Source organism: Medicago sativa, chromosome 3 (genome assembly GCF_051527215.1).
Source record: "Medicago sativa cultivar Bolivia chromosome 3, Bolivia_mono, whole genome shotgun sequence".
Taxonomy (NCBI): Eukaryota; Viridiplantae; Streptophyta; class Magnoliopsida; order Fabales; family Fabaceae; genus Medicago; species Medicago sativa.
The window spans coordinates 11,839,110-11,855,355 of record NC_140751.1 but is presented as its reverse complement, the minus strand read 5'-3'; the positions used below and the strand labels follow the sequence as shown (position 1 = coordinate 11,855,355).

The 16,246-nt window shown below is 37.9% G+C and overlaps 2 protein-coding genes across 5 annotated transcripts in view; one reads left to right on the top strand and one right to left on the bottom strand.

Annotated features, from left to right (window-relative positions):
- LOC146935750 (putative disease resistance RPP13-like protein 1) overlaps positions 1 to 4,758 on the bottom strand; it is a 32,605-nt gene extending 27,847 nt beyond the window's left edge. For 2 of the 4 annotated variants that reach the window (XM_085750852.1, XM_085750851.1), the window contains exons 1-3: positions 1,062 to 4,758; positions 784 to 934; positions 497 to 559 (exon numbers count right to left, since the gene is read on the bottom strand). In XM_085750852.1, coding sequence (XP_085606978.1) covers positions 1,075 to 3,288 — 2,214 coding nt within the window. In that variant the 5' untranslated portion in view covers positions 3,289 to 4,758 and the 3' untranslated portion in view covers positions 497 to 559; positions 784 to 934; positions 1,062 to 1,074. Of the gene's footprint in view, positions 1 to 49; positions 168 to 496; positions 560 to 783; positions 935 to 1,061 lie in introns of all 4 variants that reach the window. The other 2 variants (XM_085750850.1, XM_085750849.1) reach the window with 2 other exon arrangements.
- The window catches only part of SKIP5 (SKP1/ASK-interacting protein 5), a 56,245-nt gene that overhangs the window by 32,702 nt on the left and 7,297 nt on the right, over positions 1 to 16,246 (top strand). The window lies entirely within an intron of this gene.

Genomic DNA, 16,246 nt, shown 5'->3' with positions numbered 1-16,246 from the left:
TAAGAAAACAATTATTCATGTGACAAAATGGGCCAAATATAATACTCACAAATAACTTTGATGGTAGTAATAGAGAAACATCTTTCACCAATGCAGGACATGCCAAAATCACATATACTTTCACCAAACAGAGGACTTCTATCTCTTTTTCTGAATCCTGCAAAAAACTAGAAGACGTATTAGTAAACAATAGCAATATATTAAACGAAAGCATAGGAATACTCGAGAAAAAAAATTAATGAACTAAGGGAGGGAGAAAAATGTGATGACAGTTGTAGTGTAAGGAAAGACTCAGACAAGCATTGATTCGCAAAGAATGCAATATCTCATTTCACCAAGACTGATTGAAATTGAACTGTTTTATCAATCACTTCATGACAATGGAACATTAACTTTTGCAATATTTGCAAGAAACTTGGAAAGAAATATGAGCATTGGACCATGCACATATAGTAAAAGGAATAATTTTAAAACCAATCAAAGAGGAAGTTTATACCTCAGACGCCACTGTTGCCATCTTGGTGCAAGCCATCAATCACGCTTGAAGTCATTGGCAGATCTGCAAACAGAACCAAATAATTCAAAAACAAAGATTAAGCCACCAAATCTGGTAGAGTAAATGGTAAACAACAGAACATAATAGTCTCAAAAGATTAAGGAACCTTGGAGATGCATAAAAGATATTCATTAGACTAATATAATATATTAGAGAAGAATTTAACTAGTGTTACAAAAGCTTGATACAGTCAATGCATTAAAACCAACTCATTCAAATATATATACCTAACATATTTGCAGTCAGTTGTTGTTTCTCATTTTCATCTGTTCCTCATTAGTACAACATGTACTAGAATTGGTTGCAGTTCGTGCATGCAAATTTGGCTCCTCACAGCAGCAGGATTGGGCAAAATCAGGGGTGACACGGAATTTATTTCTATAATGACAAAAAAATGAATTAGCATTATAATAATGTATTTTAATGTTACTATTGAAATTAATAATATTAACCGATGATGACATAATAAAAAAGAAACAAAAAAATAGGTATTTCAGTGACTCACCCAGATAGGAAACTCATGTGATCAACTCCTCATCGATAATTATGGAGGAAATGTGAGCAATCTTACGCCATTCTTTCCCTCGCTTCCTTCCCAAACTTGCTTTGAGCAATGGGCAGCAAGTCATATTTAGTACCGAAAGAGAGGAAGGCAATCCTTTTTTTGGCAATGACTTGAGTTTTGGAGCGTTAACAATCTCAAAGTTTTGGAGAGAACTAAGATTTTGAAGCCACTTCCCATCAATGCTTGCATTATTAAGACCACGGATCCATAGTGTAACAAGTGATGCAGGTAGCAGTGGCCCCATCAGCGTGTTCACCGTATCATTACCATTAATTCGCAACACGGAAAGACAAGTGAGATGTTCCCAAGTTGGCTCGGTATTCCACATAATCCCTCCAACAGAGCCAACAGTCAGTTCCTTCAAACTGATAGGAAAATCATCTATCACAAAATATTGAAGATTTGGCAGATCATCGATTTCCACTTTTTGAAGGTCGGTTAGAGTAATCATTGCTTCTGGCAGTGAAGAAAGCTTCTGACATTTCCAAACTGCAAAATAAATGAGGTTTGGAGTGTGCAATCCACCTGGGGGAAATGACTCCAAATCATTACCATCCCATATTTTGATGCTTCTAAGAAATGAGAGACTCTTTTGCGACGACCCGTCTTCTGCAATTAATATCGATTTCAGATTTTTACAACCCTCAATAAACAAACTCTTGAGGACAGGGAGAGCGCCCAAGGTAAATGATGTCATTGAATTGCAACTTTTAGATATTTTCAATTCCTCAAGTGATGAGTAATTATCCAAGTGTTCAAGAGGAAGGAACTCTAGATTCTCACAATTACTAATTATGAGAAATTTCAAGGTTTTCGGGAGACCCTCTATTGGCAAAGACATCGGAGATGGAAAGCCGTCTATGGTCAACTGTTGAAGAGAGTTTAGAGGGACCATTAGTTGCCTAAATCCATGATCTGATGATGGCATTGATTGCAGCAGAAGAGGACATTCACTTAACTCAGGTTCAGTTATGGAAGGAAATTTGTCATGTATGATTCCTACTCTAAGGTTCGGATACTTACTTAGTGACAAAGTTTTTAGACTAGGAAAATCTTTAGTTGTACCTCCAATCAAGTTCCACTCCTCCCATTCTTGCATATTCTCAAAGTGTAGAGTCTCCAAGGATGGAAATGGTTGAAATGAAGGAGAGATATCCCTTGCATAGAACTCAGGACCAATTATCTGTATTGAATGCATCTCTTCAATAATGAGTTCTTTTAGATTGCCCAATTGTCCAAAGGGTGGAAGCCATAAACAATCATGACAATTCGATATCTTCAAATACACCAGGTTGCTAAATAAAGAATCACTCAACCAATTTGGAAAGCAGTTTCCACCATAGCCTTTGATGGTGAGACTTTTCAAATTTGTTGAGGGTCGCAAATCTTCAAGGACAACACTTTGAATTTGTGAATCTGAAGAAGTACTACTACCACAATCCCATTCTAAAGCTAACTCGTCTATTCGTTCTTTCATCTTCATATTGGCTTGAAATGCTTCAAAGGGGTCATTGATATTTTGCAGTTGTGAGATGGAAAGTTTTCCATGTAGGTGGAGAAAATTTCCTAGCTCTGAAACCTTCAATCCACCATCATGTTTGCTGACAACAAAATCAGATAAAGTTTGAAGATTTTCTAGTTTGGCTATTTGTGCGGGCATCTCTCTCAATGCAGTGTCACTAACATCAAGCTGGCGTAGATGAACCAATTTTCCCATGTCCTCAGGCAATTCAGTCAGCCTTTTACAGCCTGACAATAACAAGAACTGCAGATTGTAAAGCTTGCATGTTTCAGAAGGCAACATTTCAATCTTAGTGTGAGAAAGATTTAAGTACCGGATGTCTGACAAATTTCCAATAGAATTGGGAATCTCGGTGATACTTTTGTAGTTTGACAAAGACAACACACGCAACTCTTTCATTGTTGGCAACAAGTCATGTACTACCTTGTTTGATAACAAACAAAAAGGCAGTTGTTTTTGTAATGGTAATGCTAGAAAGGTACGTAGACCTTTTACTTCATACAATTCATCAAATTTATTAAATGAGTCATATAGACCTCTATTGTATGACAAATTACGAACCATTTTATGTGGGTTATGTTCGTCCAACCTGATAGAATATGGAGATGAAACCATTGTAGCTAAATCATGGATGAGGCTATGCATTTCAAAGTTTGCTTCCTCATCACCAATAGATCGTTGATGAATCAACGACCTTGATACTAGCTCATCAAAGTATTCTTCTTCAGCATTTTCCTGATCTGTAGACGTTTCTACTAAGCCTTCTGCAATCCATAACTGAACTACCACATTTTTTTTCTAAGATGGACTTCTTTGGAAAAATTGAACAGTATGCAAAGCACTGTTTTAAAGGAGCCGGTAGATAATGGTAGCTCAATTGTAGAGCATGTTGCACGTCATAATCCATCAATTCCCAAATGTCACTTTCTAGCACATTGTTCCAATAATCTGGGGACAAGTTGATGCGAAGAAAATCCCCAAGTGCTATTGCAGCTAATGGTAATCCATCACATTTTTTTGCAATTTCTCTACCAATTTCTACGAGATCAGATCCTTGTTGGTTTTTCCATGCTCCAAATGCATGTCTGGCAAGTAAAGACCAACAATCATTACTTTCTAGAGGTCTCAAATAGTGGACAGAAAGAAAGGTTTGCATGGATAGTGCAACTTTTTCATCCCGCGCTGTGATGATGATCCTGCTTCCCATCTCCCCAACATTCAAGATGTCCATCAGACATATCCAATTGACAGATTTTGCATCCCACACATCATCCAATACAAGCAAAGAAACATCAGTTCTTAGAATTTGTTGCACTGTCAATACTAGAAGATTTGAGTATACGTCACTAGTTTCGTCCTTTCTTTTTTCATTGACACATTGAAGAAGTTGAGAATTCAGGTTAACATCACTGATTTCTGTTTGTGAAGTGATAGATTCAAGAATAGTTTCAAAAACCCTGGAAATAACAAAATCTTTTGAGATATGTGCCCACCCTCTCACCCCAAATTTCTCCTTAACTTCGCGATCATTGTAAAGTAATTTAGCAAGGGTTGTTTTACCAATCCCTCCCATACCAACAATTGAAATCATTCCTGTTTTACGATCATCGCCATCACTAGACAACAAAACATGTTTAAGTTTCTGTATATCACTGTCTCTACCATAGTAAACAGAAGATTCATTCAATAAAATAGAACTTGTTGTAGGACTTCCATTCCAAAAACTGTTGGAATTGGAAACACCTTTCTTTTCACCTTCTGAACTCAAGAATTCGAATCTTTCAAGTAATTTAATCATTATAGAATTAACCAATACATCAAACCGTTTGAGAAGAGAAGAAAGATTATTGAGCACCTGATATTGAATCAAATTAATTTCATCAAAAAGATTGGCAACTTCAAAGACAACATATCTCAGCATATAAAACCATTCCTTGACAATAGGATTGGTGATCTGTTTCTCCTTAGCATCATTAAGTGCAGTTAGAACTAAAACCAGTCTTGTCTTGAGGTTTTTCAGGAGTGAATTGTCAAGCTTTGTCTTCCGGAAGTTGGCTGCAAATTCACTAGAAACAATCTTTTCGAACAACGCTTTCACACATGTTGACAGTGAAGGTGAGAAAAACACAAGAAGGGGGGTTGAATTGTGTTTTGAAAAATTCTTCGATTCTCCTAAAAACTGAACACACTGATCAAAAGCTAAGTGAGACAGCTTCTGAAGTGATAATCAGAATCTTAGGTGCAGCGGAATAAAACAGAGAGAGAGAAGAAGAACAACACAAAGCAATTATACTGGTTCCTTCCACAATCCGGAAGTAGTCCAGTCCCCCTTGCACTTCCAAGGAGATTTCACTATGAGTAATATCTGATTACAAATGCTCAAGCACACAAGCAAGAGACTTCCTTTGCTCAAGCACACAAGCTAGAGACTTCCTTTGCTCAAGAACACAATCAAGAGACTTCCTGCTCAAGCACAACTGCAAGAGACTTCCTAACTAAACAAAATTACACAGAAAATTGTTTAAGGTTGAACACTTGATATACAATCAGAGGTGCTCACAATACAAATCAGATACAGACTCAATGGACTTAAGAATTTCTAAGATATGACTTTGAGACACAGAAATTCTAAGTGAATGCAGAACAATTTCAGCAGAGATTTGGCACTTGTAAAAATGTTATGAGTCTTTCATTCAGCGTTCATGCATTACCAAATCTCTAGGTCTTCACTCCTTTATATAGAGGTGTGAAAGAGACGTTGTGAAATTGCCAGCACACCAAAGAGTCGTTGTTGAAGCTTGATCTTTCACCAATGATCTTTTGCCTGATTTGGTTGTTGTCCTACGAAGAACCAATTTGAAATCCATTCCTTATCCAAAGGAACATATATGCAGGCGAGACCGTATTCTGGAGCTGTTTTCTTGTCTTGTAGCGTGGACACAAAACAGAGTGGTGGAGAACGTGGTTGTACAATTCGTACAAAGTACAATGTCAACGCTTTCGTCCAAATTGCAAGCACAAGCCTTCAAACACCTTTGAAATGACCGTTGCAATGTTCCACTAATTTTCTGCTATGTTTTCGAATCCAATAGACAGCTTTTGCAATGTAGATCCTTCAATCTTTGAATGTTTTGCAAATCCAGTTGATCTTCAGCTTCTGGTGAAATGACTTCTGATGAGGCAGCTTCTGATGATGCAGCTTCTGATGATGCAGCTTCTGATGAAGCAACTTCTGCAGCTTCTGATGGTGCAGCTTCTGATGATGTGGCTTCTGGACCTCTTGTCTTCAGAAGCACTATTCTTCAGGAGCAGCTTTACTTCATGAGCGGTATTTCTTCAGGAGCAGCTTGACTTCAGGAGCGCTTTGCCTTCAGAATCATCTAAGCTTCATTTCCTTTGCTCTTTATTTGCTCATTCAGAACCAATGATGATGTAACTTTATAATTATGGTCATGTACACTTGAACAAATATTAGCTAGTCCAATTTACAATTTTTAATACCTTGTTATCATCAAAACTCTTTAAGGTTCATTGTTAAACACATTTTGTTCCAACAATCTCCCCCTTTTTGATGATGACAAACAAAAGTATTTAAAATTGATCAATTGTTGTTAATCTAATTAACAAGTTGACTTTGGGGTTCTGAGGTTTGTAAGCTCAAAGTCTGAGGTTTGTAAGCTCAAACTCCCCCTGAGTCTGATAGTCTTTAAGGTGAGGTTTGTAAGCTCCCCCTAAGTTCTATCCAGGTTAATTAAATTCATTTTTCGCACAATAAAAATATCAGAGCTTTAAAAAATTGAATCATTGAAAGAATTAACTTATAGATAAGAAGAATGGTTCAATTAATTTTACTTGAATTTTGATACTCCTTCGTTCGTTCATAGCTTATACCAATAGGGTAAAAAAAATGATAGAAGTTTTTCAAAAATTTCAAATGCCATTAATGGGACTCAGAGCCTTTAAATACTTGTCACATATACTCCCCCTTTTGTCATTATCAAAAAAATAATAAAAAAACATAAAAGACAAAAAGATTTGAGAAAAACTCAAACAGGAGAGAGTATACAAGAAATTAATTAATTCAATCAGATCAAAATATATGAGCATGAATATCCAATTATCAGAAGCAGCTAAGCAGTCAGAAGCAGTAAGCATTCAGAAGCATAAAAATAAAACAAGATGGTTTCAGAAGCAAGGACTAAGAATTTTAAAACAAACAACAAACAAAAATAACACAAAGGTGTGCAACTAAGGGTTGGTTTGTTGTTGTTTCTTCATCTCCTCCATTTCTTCAATTTTCTTTTGCAACAGTTCTTCAAGCTGTTGTTGCCTCTGGAGAAGAGCCTGTTCCCTTTCTCTAGCCTCTTGCTGCTGCTGTGCCATCTGTTTCTTTAGAAGCTTACACAACCTTGCTTCTCTGGTCAAGTAGTCCATTTCTAAGAAGAAAGGCTGGTTTGCCAGGAGCAGTGTAGAACTTCTTACTTTGAGACTCTGATTCAAATGCTCCATTAGCCTTCTGACTGAAGCTTGCTTGACTCTGATGCATTTAGCCTTGATATCTTCAATAAGCTCGGCTGCCCGGTTCTGAAGAGATGCCCAGGAGTCTTCATATGCACTTGTGAGATCAATTGTCCTTCTTTGATCCACCAGATTATGCAATAGACTAAGGATTGTCAGAAGCTCAGAATTAATATATCCAGATTCCAGGATGTTTGTGGGTGGTTGTTCAAGGGTTTCAAGATCAGAATCACTGATTTCCAAATCTTGAACAGGGTTAGGAACTGGAATGGTAAAGTGTGTTTGTGTGTTTGAAGATGAAGGCTGGTCAGAAGCAATGTGTGCGGTTAGGTCTTGGACATTGACTTGAGAGTTGTCAATATCCATGGGAGTTGGTTGTGGGGAGTGTTCAATTTCAGTTGGTGGTTGTTGTGGTGAAGTTGATGTTTGAGTGTTGAGTTGGGGGTCAATGGTAGCTATTGGTGATTGTGGGGGTGATGTGGGTTTATGTGGTTCAGGTGTGTGTTGATGGGGGTTTTCTGAAACAACATTTTCAGAAGCAGCTGCTTCTGGAGTTGTTTCAGAGGCCTTTTCTGAGGTAAATTTGTCTATATGTAACTCACCTGAGTAGTGGAGAGCAAGATTTTCTAAGACAGAAGTATCTTCTATTGGTTCAGGTACTGATGGTGAAGAAGGTGAAATGGGGATAGAGGTGACTGGAATCTGGATTACCTCAGCTGCAGGGCCAGCTTCAGAAGTGATCTTCTGTGGACCAGCAGCTTGAGGAACTACTTCTGAAGTTCCCTCTTCTGGAGCATCTTCCATAGTAATCATCATTTCATTTCCCTCGCTGTCTTCAGTAGTCTTACCAGCAATGGCTCTTACTTCAGCCAATTTCTCTTTGAAGAACCTATCACAGTCATCCAAACCCAAAGCCTTGAGCTTTTCATCTCTTTGATGAGTGTATTGTGCTTTTAGATTCTTTTTGTCTGAAATAAGATCAGAAGCACGTTCATCTGCCATCCTTTTCCTTATTGGAGTCATCTCAACCATAGGACTCACAAGTTGAAGGGGAGCCTTCTTCTTCTTTAGCTTGGGATCAGCCTCTTCTTTCTCTATTTCTTCAAGAGCTTCCTGCAGCTGCTCTTCAGTGATTACTAAATCTGCCTTACCTTTTCTTCTTTTCTGAGGAATAGAAGCAGCACCAACTTTCTGCATCTTTCCTTTATCCTTGATAGAGACAGGTTTAGCTACAGACTTAGCAACTTTTTGCTTTTCAGATTTAGCAATAGCAGCTTCTGACTCAGCACTAGTTCTGGCCTTCTTTCCTTTAGTAGGAGCAGCATCAGATTCTGAACTAGTTCTGGCCCTCTTCCCTTTAGGTGCATCAGAAACAGCAGCTTCTGACACAGCAACTGCCTTGGCCTTCTTGCCTTTCCCTTTAGCAAGAACAGCTTCCTCCTGAGAACTTGCATCATCCTCCAAGACGTACTCAGCTACTAATCTAGCTAAGTGTTCAGGATTAATTTCCTTAACCAAGGAAGGAAAGTCCCTGATAATCTCAGATTCTTCTGTGGTCATCTCCAACCACTTCTCATCTTTAGGAGCTGTCTTGAAAAAGTGCATTGAATGCAAAGTCTTGCTACTGATAGTCTTCTCTGCAGTAGAAACTTCGAAGCATTTATCAGAAGCATCCCTTGTTCTTCTCAATAAATCCAGCACTCTCCCTTGATAAAAGATCTCAGAGAGCAATCTTCCATAGGGCACTTGTTTCCTTCCTTTGACTGTGCCTTCATTAATAGCCCAGCAGATATGATCCAATACATATCTTGGGAAGTTTATCTTTTCCAGATTGGTCATGAAATAGATTGCTAGCTTCTGTTGGTTGTTGGGTTGATCAGACCCACCTGCTCTTTGAAAGAAGCAATCGTTACTGAATTTCACCAACATTCTGTTGTGAATCTCCATTTCAGAAGGCTTAGCATCTTTGTTACCACCCAGAAGAGTGTTGTAGTAGTTTTGCAGCAGGACATCATCCTTTTTAACTATTTCTTGAAATCTTCCTTCTGCATCCATTCTACAAGCTTTAGCAATAATCTCCTCTGTGATGATTACGGGAATACCCATCACTTCAGACCTTATCTAAAGGCTACTGAAGGAAGTGGGATTCAACTCAATCTCCTTCTTTCCTTTCTTCGACCCAGCTGGTTTATCTGCTGTCTTCACAGGCTTTCCATTGACGATTTCAGCCCTTAACCAGAAATCTTTGACCAGGTTCATATAAGTTGGCCCATTTAGCATGTTGAAGTATCCAGACAGTTTCTGAGTTTCTACATAGCCTTCCATGTCCACTTCGTACTTCTTGAGTGAAGTGAAGTCCACTGGTGATTCTACTTGGACGATTAAGGATTTCCATGGAATATCCATAGTCTTCTCTTTGTAGATGGACCCAGATTCTGATACGCTTTGCTTGTTTGATGTAGATTCTGAAACTTTTGAGCTTGATGATGCCATTTGATGATTGACGAAGATTTGAAGAAGATGAAGATTTTAGGGTTCTAAGGTTGAGAAAATGCGCTTACTTCGCAAGAGGTTTGAGAGCAAATGTGTTTGTTGTGAGTGAGTAGTGTGTGAATTGTCAAAGTGTTAAAAGTAAAACGATTGCAATTCAAAAGAGACAAACAAACATAACATTAATGACAAAATTGGGGGCGCGTGAAAAGTACTTTCAAAGCTATTAAATCATCATTGCCCTTTTTAGTTATACACCAACACATACAGGCCACGTAAGAAGTTCACAGAGTAACTACCAAATTAGTGGGCCAGAAGTTACTTTTAAAAAGTAACTCCCAACGTTTCCACTAATTCAGCTATTCAGAAGCAATAAATCCAGCTTCTGGACTTCAGATGCTGACGTCAACAGAAGCGAGTTTTCCTCAGAATCTCAATAAAGAGCTTCTGATGGACTACTGCTTCTGAACTAACTTCAGAACCTAAAATCCTATTCAGGAGCAAGCAAACATCTAATCAGACACGTAATGCATGTTCAAATTTTTCTTTATAAAATCAAATCTTTCAACAGTTAAAGGCTTAGTAAATATATCAGCCCATTGATTTTCAGTATCAATGAATTGTATATCTAAAATTCCTTTTTGAACATAATCTCTGATAAAATGGTGTTTGATTTCAATGTGCTTAGCTCTTGAATGCAAAATTGGATTTTTAGACAAACAAATAGCAGCAGTATTATCACAATAAATGGGAATACTGTTAGCAGTTATCTGATAATCTTCCAACTGATGTTTCATCCAAAGTAGTTGTGTACAACAACTTGCAGCTGAAATGTATTCTGCTTCTGCTGTAGACATAGCAATAGTTGTTTGTCTTTTGCTAGCCCAGGATATAAGATTATCACCCAGAAATTGACAATTGCCACTGGTTGACTTTCTTTCAATCCTATCACCAGCATAATCAGCATCACAGAATCCAATTAGCTTATAATCTAAGGATTTCCTATAAAGGAGTCCAAGATTAGTTGTTCCTTTCAAATACCTGAAGATTCTCTTGACAGCTGTCATATGAGATTCTCTAGGATCTGATTGGAATCTTGCACACAAGCATACACTGAATAAAATATCTGGCCTAGATGCAGTGAGGTATAACAAAGAACCAATCATACCTCTATACAGCTTCTGATCTACTTTAGCTCCTTCATCTTCTTTGCTTAAGTTGCACGTAGGGTGCATTGGAGTGTTCATCACTTTACAATCTTCAAGTTTGAACTTCTTCAGAAGCTCCTTTGTGTACTTTGATTGATGAACATAGACTCCATCTTTGCATTGATTGATTTGAATGCCCAGAAAGAACTTCAGCTCTCCCATCATGCTCATTTCAAATTCATCCTGCATTAACTTAGAAAATTCCTTGCAAAGAGATGCATTAGTAGAACCAAATATTATATCATCAACATATATTTGCACAACAAGAATATCTTTCTCAAGGGTCCTTCTGAAGAGTGTAGTATCAACCTGTCCTCTTTTAAAATTATTTTTGATTAAGAAATTACTTAGTCTATCATACCAAGCTCTGGGAGCTTGTTTCAAGCCATATAGTGATTTCTTCAGTTTAAAAACATGGTCAGGATATTTAATATCCTCAAATCCAGGAGGTTGCTTGACATACACTTCTTCTTCTATGACACCATTTAGAAATGCACTCTTGACATCCATTTGATATAATATTATGCCATGATTAACTGCATAGGAAAGAAGTAACCTGATTGCTTCCAATCTTGCAACTGGAGCAAACGTTTCAGTGTAATCAATGCCTTCTTGTTGACTATACCCTTGTGCAACAAGCCTGGCTTTGTTTCTTGTTACTTCACCTTGCTCATTCAGCTTATTTCTGAATACCCATTTTGTTCCAATAATGTTCTTGTGCTGAGGTTTGGGTACCAGATCCCACACATCATTTCGTTGAAATTGATTCAACTCTTCTTGCATAGCTAGGATCCATCCATCATCTGAAAGTGCTTCATCAACTGTTGTAGGTTCAATCATTGAGATTAGTCCAATCATTGACTCTTCTTGTCTGAAATGTGATCTTGTTCTTCTTGGACTATCTTTGTTTCCAATGATTAGCTCCTCAGGATGTGAAGACTTGTGTTTGAATGTGTTTCTGGGAGGATCTGCTTGATGTGAGTCATCTTGTGCTTCATCAGAAGCAGCTTCATCTTATGCTTCTGATGTGGGTTCAGCTTCTGGACTATCTTCAGACTCAGCTATCTGATCAGGTTCTGGAGTAGCTTCAGGAACCTGTATCTCTGCAAAACTTTCACCTTGCTTTGAAGTTTTATCTTCAAGCTCCTTGTCATCAAATTTAACGTGCATAGATTCTTCAACACAGAGTGTTTCTGAATTATACACTCTGTATGCCTTTGACCTTTCAGAGTAACCTAAAAAGATTCCTCTTTGGGCCTTGGCATCAAATTTCTTTAGGTAGAGCTTGTTGTTCAGAATGTAACATGTACATCCAAATTGATGAAAGTAAGAGATATTGGGTTTTCTTCCTTTAAAGAGTTCATATGTTGTTTTCTCCAAAATAGGTCTGATATAGATCCTGTTTTGAACATAGCATGTTGTATTCACTGCTTCTGCCCAAAAATGTTTTGGTAAATTGTTTTCATGAATCATGGTTCTGGCCATTTCTTGTAAAGTTCTATTCTTTCTCTCTACAACCCCATTTTGTTGTGGTGTTCTAGGAGAAGAGAATTCATGGAAAATTCCATGTTTTTCACAAAAAGCTTCAAATGGCTCATTTTCAAATTCTCCACCATGATCACTTCTGACTTTCAAAATTTTTGATTCTTTTTCAGATTGAATTTGAGTGCAGAAGCTACTGAATACATCACACGCAACATCTTTACTCTTTATGAATTTCACCCAAGTCCATCTGTTGTAATCATCAACAATGACTAATCCATATCTACTTCCATATAAGGATGCAGTACTTACTGGTCCAAATAAATCAATATGGAGTAATTCTAAAGGTCTTGAGGTTGAAACAATGTCTTTGGTTTTAAAAGATGATTTCACAATTTTCCCTCTCTGACATGCACCACAGAGTGCATCTGAATGATAGTCAATGTCTGGTAGCCCTTTCACAAGTTGTAACTTACTAAGCTTAAAGATTAACCTCCAGTTAGCATGTCCCAACCTTCTGTGCCACATCCATTTCTTATCATTCACTGATAGTAGGCACATCACCTTCTGATCAGCCAGTTCAGAAAAATTGATTTTATAGACATTGTCAACTCTCTTTCCTTTGAACACAATGGATTTGTCTTCCTTGTTGATTACTGTACAGTTAGGTTTTTCAAAAAGCACATCATAACCATTATCACAAAATTGACTAATGCTCAAAAGGTTATGTTCAAGACCATCTACCAACCATACATTATTAATTGAGGTAGAGGAATTACCAATAGTTCCTGTACCTATGATCTTGCCTGACTGGTTGCCTCCAAATTTCACATTTCCTCCCTCTTTCATTGTTAGGCTGAGGAACATGGACTTGTCTCCTGTCATGTGTCTTGAGCAACCACTGTCTAGGTACCATGATCTTTGCTTTGGCACTGCTCTTAGACATACCTGTATCATTGACATTTTTAGATTTAGGTACCCATTGTTCTATGGGTCCTGGAAGGTTAGTACTTAAGGCTTTACTCTTCACTTCTTGTACCTTGTGTTGTGAGTTGGGTTGCTTCTGATTAACCATCACCTTAGGTTTTGGTACTTCAGAAGCAGTAACTATCTTCTTCTGAAACTTAGACTTCAGAACCCCAGATTTTGGTTTCACCAGACTCTGAGGAATAGGTTCTGATCTTTTCAGGATCCTGACCTTTGAAGTCTTGGAATCAGATTTGATCATAGCCTTTGACTTAGAGTTCTTTGGCTTTGAAGTAATCTTAGCCTTAGGACTAGAAGCTTCAGGTTCTGATTGAACAACAGTTTCCAACTCAGCCCCTTCTGGTACAAAGAATGTTTTCAGACCTTCCTTGATGCATTCACAACAAGATTTTAGATTGGTTTTCTCAAGTTTCACCTCTGGAAAACCAATTCCTCTGCCATTGTTCTTGTAAATGCTATAAATCATAGAAGTCACTCTGCTTCTGTCAATGCCAGATATAATGAAATCTTCAAGAGCAATTTCATGGTTACTTAAAGGTTTTTCATTACACTTTTCTTGTAGCTTCTGACATAAGAACCTGAGCTGATCTTCATATGTTTTACACATGAAGTCAAAGCCCCTAAGTCCTTGTTCAGAAGCTTTCAGATCCAATAGAGTTGATTTTTGCTGTTGTACCAAATCAGCATATTTTTCTTTTAAATCCTTCAACTCATTGGTTCTTACTTCAAAATGTGTAAGAAGTTCTTTAAGTGACTCAACAAGTTCATCTCTGGGAATTTTGGAATATACCTCGTTTTCATCTTCTGAGTCTGAATCTGATCCAGCTTCTGAAGTTGCTGTTGCTACCAACCCAACAGCTACCTTTGCATCTTCATCAGCTTCCTCTTTATCAGATCCAGATTCACTACCCAAATCATCCCAGGTAGCCATTAAACTCTGCTTAATCTGCTTCTTGAGTTTGCTTGGTTTGAATGTAGACCTCTTTGACTTGTCCTTTGACTTTTCTCTTTGAAGATCAGGGCATTCAGCAATGAAGTGTCCAGGCTTCTTACAGTTGAAGCATCCCTTCTGATCTTCTTTCTTTGAGCTTCTGGAGTTACCCCTTCTGGAGAGAAACTTTCTGTTCTTCTTGGCCAGATATTGAAGTCTGTTTGAGAGCATGGCCATTTCAGCAGCATCTGGTTCAGAATCTGAACTTGACTGTTCTTCCTCTTCAGATTCAACTACTTTGAGAGCTTTTGATGACTTGCCTTTGGATGGAAGAGCTATTGATTTACTCTTCTTAGTAGACTCATGTTCATTAAGACTTAACTCATGAACTTTGAGAGAACTAACAAGATCTTCGACACTTAAAGTGTTTAAATCTTTAGCTTCCTCAATGGCAGTCACCTTTGGTCTCCATCTGGCAGGTAAGCTTCTGAGTATCTTGCTAACATGATCAGAAGCAACATAGCTCTTCTTTAGAATCTGTAGCCCAGAAACTAAGGTTTGAAACCTTGAGTACATCTCCTCAATAGTTTCATCATCCTTCATCTTGAATAACTCATACTGATGTACAAGCAGAAGAGCCTTTGCTTCTTTGACCTTCTTGCTCCCTTCATAATTTGAACAGAGAGAAGCAAACATAGCTTTAGCAGTGGATTTGTCACTCATTTTCATGTACTCTGCTTTGGGTATGGCAGTGACAAGAGCTCCTCTGATAATATGATGCTTCTTGTAGAGTTTCCTCAGTTCTGGAGTATGTTTCTTTCTATCCACAGCAGCTCCTTCTTCATCAAGGACTAAATCACCAACACCATCTTCCAGAATATCCCATAATTCTTCATCTAGGCTCATGATGTAACTGTAAAAGTTGGTCTTCCACCAAGAGAACTCTTCAGCATCTCCATTGAACTTTGGAACTTTTCCAACGCTGGTTTTCTTACTATCACTATAATCATGTGAGACATTCTTATAGCTAGTATCACTAGGACCAGTAGGAGGAGGAGTAGACATGTTTTTCTCAGATCTTTGACTGTTGCACGGTTAAGTGTTACACAACAAACCAGGCTCTGATACCAATTGAAGGTGAGAAAAACACAAGAAGGGGGGTTGAATTGTGTTTTGAAAAATTCTTCGATTCTCCTAAAAACTGAACACACTGATCAAAAGCTAAGTGAGACAGCTTCTGAAGTGATAATCAGAATCTTAGGTGCAGCGGAATAAAACAGAGAGAGAAGAAGAACAACACAAAGCAATTATACTGGTTCCTTCCACAATCCGGAAGTAGTCCAGTCCCCCTTGCACTTCCAAGGAGATTTCACTATGAGTAATATCTGATTACAAATGCTCAAGCACACAAGCAAGAGACTTCCTTTGCTCAAGCACACAAGCTAGAGACTTCCTTTGCTCAAGAACACAATCAAGAGACTTCCTGCTCAAGCACAACTGCAAGAGACTTCCTAACTAAACAAAATTACACAGAAAATTGTTTAAGGTTGAACACTTGATATACAATCAGAGGTGCTCACAATACAAATCAGATACAGACTCAATGGACTTAAGAATTTCTAAGATATGACTTTGAGACACAGAAATTCTAAGTGAATGCAGAACAATTTCAGCAGAGATTTGGCACTTGTAAAAATGTTATGAGTCTTTCGTTCAGCGTTCATGCATTACCAAATCTCTAGGTCTTCACTCCTTTATATAGAGGTGTGAAAGAGACGTTGTGAAATTGCCAGCACACCAAAGAGTCGTTGTTGAAGCTTGATCTTTCACCAATGATCTTTTGCCTGATTTGGTTGTTGTCCTACGAAGAACCAATTTGAAATCCATTCCTTATCCAAAGGAACATATATGCAGGCGAGACCGTATTCTGGAGCTGTTTTCTTGTCTTGTAGCGTGGTCACAAAACAGAGTGGTGGAGAACGTGGTT